Source organism: Salmo salar, chromosome ssa18 (genome assembly GCF_905237065.1).
Source record: "Salmo salar chromosome ssa18, Ssal_v3.1, whole genome shotgun sequence".
NCBI classification, from domain to species: Eukaryota; Metazoa; Chordata; class Actinopteri; order Salmoniformes; family Salmonidae; genus Salmo; species Salmo salar.
Window position 1 is genome coordinate 42,709,798 of NC_059459.1, and position 6,000 is coordinate 42,715,797.

Sequence of the window (6,000 nt, forward strand, 5' to 3'; positions counted from 1 at the left end):
TACTGTACTGTATGATACTGTACTGTATGATACTGTATGATACTGTATGGTACTGTACTGTATGATACTGTATTGTATGGTACTGTATGGTACTGTATGGTACTGTGTTGTATGGTACTGTATGGTACTGTATGGTACTGTATGGTACTGTATGGTGATACTCTTTGATACTGTATGATACTGTATGGTACTGTATGGTGGTATGGTTTGATACTGTATGGTATGGTACTGTATGGTACTGTATGATACTGTATGATACTGTATGGTGGTATGGCATGATACTGTATGATACTGTTCGGTACTGTATGATACTCTATGGCACTCTATGGTACTGTATTATACTGTACTGTATGTTACTGTACTGTATGACACTGTATGGTACTGTATGGTACTGTACTGTGTGATACTGCATTATACAGTATGGTACTGCATGGTACTGTATGATACTGTATGGTACTGTATTGTACTGTATGGTACTGTACCTTGTGGTACTGTATGATACTGTATGGTACTGTACTGTTCTGTATGGTACTGTATGAATCTGTATGGTACTGTACCCTAAGATACTGTATGGTACTGTATGGTACTGTACAGTATGATACTGTATGGTACAGTATGGTACTGTATGATACTGAATGGTACTGTTTGGTACTGCATGATACTGTATGGTACTGTATGGTACTGTATGGTATGGTACTGTGTGGTTTGGTGGTGTATGGTACTGTATGGTACTGTATGGTACTGTACTGTATGATTCTGTGTGGTACTGTATGATACTTAATAGTACTGTATGGTACTGTATTGTACTGTATGATACTGTATGGTACTTTACTGTATGATACTGTATTGTACTGTATGGTACTGTACTGTGGTACTGTATGATATGACACTATATGGTACTGTATGGTACGGTACTGTACTGTATGGTACTGTATTGTACTGTATGGTACTTTACTGTATGATACTGTATGGTACTGTATGCTACTGTATGATACTGTATTGTACTGTACTGTATGATACTCTATGGTACTGTATGGTACTGTACTGTATGATACTGTATGGTATGGTACTGTATGGTACTGTATATTACTGTACCGTATGATATTGTATTATACTCTATGGTACTGTACTGTAGGGTACTGTATGATACTGTATGGTACTGTATGATACTGTATGGTACTCTATGGTATGGTACTGTATGGGACTGTATGGTACTGTATGGTATGGTACTGTATGGTATGGTACTGTGTGGTACTGTATGGTACTGTATGGTATTGTGTGGTACTGTATGGTACTGTATGGTATTGTGTGTTACTGTATGGTATGGTACTGTATGGTACTGTATGGTATGGTACTGTATGGTACTGTATGGTATGGTACTGTATGGTACTGTATGCTATGGTACTGTATGGTACTGTATGGTATGGTTCTCTATGGTACTGTATGGTGTGGTGTATGGTATGGTACTGTACTGTATGGTACTGTATGGTACTGTATGGTATGGTACTGTATGCTATGGTACTGTATGGTATGGTACTCTATGGTACTGTATGGTATGGTACTGTATGGTATGGTGGTATGGTATGATACTGTATGGTACTGTATGAAACTGTGGTATTGTATGGTACTGTATGATACTCTATGGTACTGTATGATACTTAATGGTACTGTATGGTACAGTATGGTACTGTACTGTATGATTATGTACTGTGTGGTACTGTACTGTATGATACTGTATGATACTTTATGGTACTGTATGGTACTGTATGATACTGTATGGTAGTGTATTGTACTTTACTGTATGGTAATGTATGGTATGGTACTGTATGGTACAGTATGATACTGTATGATACTGTATGGTACTGTATGGTGATGTATGGTATGATACTGTATGGTACTGTATGATACTGTATGGTGCTGTATGATACTGTATGGTACTTTACTGTATAATACTGTGTGGTACTGTATGGGGCTGTACAGTATGATACTGTATGGTACTGTATGGTACTGTATATTACTGTACTGTATGATACTGTATGATACTGTATGGTACTGTACTGTATGGTACTGTATGATACTGTATGGTACTGTATGATACTGTACTGTATGATACTGTATGATACTGTATGGTACTATACTGTATGATACTGTATGATACTGTATGGTTCTGTATGATACTGTATGATACTATTTGGTACTGTACGGTATGATACTGTGTGGTGCTGTATGGTACTGTATGGTATGGTACTGTATGGTACTGTGTGGTACTGTATGGTATAGTACTGTATGGTACTGTATGGCATGGTACTGTATGGTATTGTGTGGTACTGTATGGTACTGTATGGTTCTGTATGGTATGGTACTGTATGGTATGGTACTGTATGGCACTGTATGGTACGGTACTGTATGGTATGGTACTGTATGGTACTGTATAGTACTGTTTGATACTGTATGGTACTGGCTGATACGGTGTGGTACTGTATGATACTGTATGGTACTGTATGGTACTGTATGGTACTGTATGGTGTGGTACTGTATGATTCTGTATGGTAGTGTATGATTCTGTGTGGTAGTGTATGGTAGGTACTGTATGATACTGTATGGTACTGTATGGTACTGAATGATACTGTATGGTACTGTATTATACTGTATGGTATAGTACTGTATGGTACTGTATTGTATGGTACAGTCTGGTATGGTACTGTATGGTATGGTACTGTATGGTACTGTATGTTGTGGTTCTGTATAGTACTGTATGATACTGTATGGTACTGTATGATACTGTACTGTATGGCACTGTATGGTACTGTATGGTATGGTACTGTATGGTAGTGTATGATTCTGTGTGGTAGTGTATGGTAGGTACTGTATGATACTGTATGGTACTGTATGGTACTGAATGATACTGTATGGTACTGTATTATACTGTATGGTATAGTACTGTATGGTATTGTATGGTACAGTCTGGTATGGTACTGTATGGTATGGTACTGTATGGTACTGTATGTTGTGGTTCTGTATTGTACTGTATGATACTGTATGGTACTGTATGACACTGTACTGTATGGCACTGTATGGTACTGTATGGTATGGTACTGTATGGTAGTGTATGATTCTGTGTGGTAGTGTATATGGTAGGTACTGTATGATACTGTATGGTACTGTATGGTACTGAATGGTACTGTATGATACTGTATTGTATGGTACTGTATGGTGGTGTATGATACTGTATGGTAGTGTATGGTAGTGTATGGTAATGTATGGTACTGTATGGTAGTGTATGGAGTATCTAAACACTCTTTCCTTCTTAGAGAAACTGTGTGTGTGTGTGTGTGTGTGTGTGTGTGTGTGTGTGTGTGTGTGTGTGTGTGTGTGTGTGTGTGTGTGTGTGTGTGTGTGTGTGTGTGTGAATATGGAACATCTGTACAGTAGGTAACAGCCAGACGTTAATCATGATGTCATCATTCTGCAGTAGATTAATAACACATGACGGATCTTCATCACATGCTTCTGAGTCTTAAATGGCACCCTATTCCCTTTGTACTGCACTACTTTTGACATAGGGCCCTATAGGGAAACATTTAGGATGCATATATACTGTCTGTCTGTCTGCCTGTCTGCCTGTCTGGGGAAGGGGAGGGAGGGAGGGCTGCCATGGTGAACGAGTGAAGGTGTCGATGTGATAACACAGGCAGACAGAGCTCATATGAAACCTGGGGTACAATTAGGTGGCTTTGATCGCCCCCTGGTGCTGTGTGTGAGTCAACGCTATCATCTGAGTCTACTGATCCCATCAGTTTTCAGTTCAGATTAAGTTTTGAACTGAATACCACTATACACATGTTCCAATTGGGACAATAAAGAGTTGGTTTGATTGCTTGATAGACTGATTCCTTCATTCATTGATTGTTTTGATTGGCGGTCGGTGTGTCTGTCTTCAATAGGAGTTGGAGAAGCCTAGTCCACCCCAGAAGCCCCTACCTGCCGACCCCCTGGGCAGGAATACCCAGAAGCCTTTGACTGCAGACCCCCTGGGCAGGAATACCCAGAAGCCTTTACCTACCTACCCCCTGGGCAGGAATACCCAGAAGCCTTTGCCTGCTAACCCTAACTCCCCCGGAAGGAGTGGTCATCTGATTCGTAGCCCCATTGCTGTCGGAGTCCCCATCCCTGTACCTGTCCCCGGTGTCCCCAGGCCGCTGAGACCTGTTCCACACCACAACAGGTACGTCCCAGATACTCTGGACAACACCCAGCTATTAGATCAATCAACTTATAGTCTCGCTTGACAGACTGTTACTGGCTGGTCAACGAAGATTTTTGTTCAGCATTCTGAGATGAATCAATTTATCCTTTCATGCCAAGATTACGTTTTCTAACCAGTCACTTGTGAATTTCTGGACGTGATACTTAACATGCACTTTTAACATCTATCTTCCTCTCCCTCTCCCTCCCCCCCCAGATCTGTACCTAAGCAACCCCCAACACTACCTAAGCCTCGTGTGATCGTTCACGCCAAGTTCAGCAGCTGAGAGCAGCTGGACTAAACTGAAGGGAATTAAAGGACGTTCTTTCTGTAAGATGATAAAGACATTTCACTTGCACTATGAAACCTTAAGATGTGGTGTCTCTGAGTTTTGAATAATGGGGACGGACCGTTGGGCGGTTGGCGTGTCAGCGAGTCAGTCCCCTCCGTTGGTGCTCTGATGTCAAAGAGGTGCTATAGGTCTGAGCTCAGGTACATGTATGTAAAGTATTTATGTTTTGTGTATTTATTAATTAGTTACCACACAGCGCACTGTGCCAGACACTTGGGATTTAATTTGTAGTCTTTGTTTATTTTATTTTGTTCTACTCTTAGCCATTTGATTTCAATCATGGGGATATTTTAACCTGTTTTGATGGACAGGGAGCAAGGGGAAAGGTCCAACTTAACAAAGCCTGTCTCTGGAGATCTGGGAAGTTGTAAAGACCAACATGGCGTTCAATGAACTGGATTCAGAACAAAAGGAAAGACATCTACAAACATCAGATAGGGCGACTTTCTTCTGCACTTGGGTTGACGGACTTGGGTTGCGTATGACACCACCTGTTGTAAGACAACGGCATCACTGGTAAATCCTGCCGCAGGTCTTCCTCCATACAGTATACAGCCAGCTGTTTCTCCCTCTGTGACCGTACTATGTATGCACTGATGCTGAGAGACTGAGCCCTGAGGAACACCAATAACAACCTTACACCAACCTTACAACAACCATACACCAACCTAACACCAACCTTACACCAACCTTACAACAAACATACACCAATCTAACACCAACCTTACACCAGCTGTACACCAATCTTTGACCAACTATACACCAACCTTGCATCAACCATACACCAATCTTTCAACAACTACAGTGCCTTACAAAAGTATTCATCCCCCTTGGCATTTCTCCTATTTTGTTGCATTACAACCTGTAATTTAAATAGATTTTTATTTGGATTTCATGTAATGGACATCCACAAAATAGTCCAAATTGGTGAAGTGAAATGAAAAAAAATAACTTGTTTCCAAATATTCTAAAAAATAAAAAACTGAAAGTGGTGTGTGCATATGTATTCACCTCCTTTGCTATGAAACCCCTAAATAAGATCTGGTGCAACCAATTACCTTCAGAAGTCACATAATTAGTTAACTAAAGTCCACCTGTGTGCAATCTAAGTGTCACATGATCTGTCACATGATCTCAGTATATATACACCTGTTCTGAAAGGTCCCAGAGTCTGCAATACCACTAAGCAAGGGGCACCACCAAGCAAGCTGCACCATGAAGACCAAGGAGCTCTCCAAACAGGTCAGGGACAAAGTTGTGGAGAAGTACAGATCATGGTTGGGTTATAAAAAATATCAGAAACTTTGAACATCCTGTGGAGCACCATTAAATCTATTATTAAATAATGTAAAGGATATCCAATTTGTAAGTCGCTCTGGATAAGAGCGTCTGCTAAATGATG

The 6,000-nt window shown here is 40.5% G+C and overlaps 1 protein-coding gene across 1 annotated transcript in view; it reads left to right on the forward strand.

Annotated features, from left to right (window-relative positions):
- The window catches only part of LOC106577343 (disintegrin and metalloproteinase domain-containing protein 12), a 207,367-nt gene extending 201,715 nt beyond the window's left edge, over positions 1-5,652 (forward strand). Inside the window, exons 22-23 of the mRNA XM_045701159.1 lie at positions 3,945-4,225; positions 4,463-5,652. Of these exons, the coding sequence (XP_045557115.1) occupies positions 3,945-4,225; positions 4,463-4,532 (351 nt within the window). The 3' untranslated portion in view covers positions 4,533-5,652. The remainder of the gene's footprint in view (positions 1-3,944; positions 4,226-4,462) is intronic.
- The last annotated feature ends 348 nt before the right edge of the window (positions 5,653-6,000 follow it).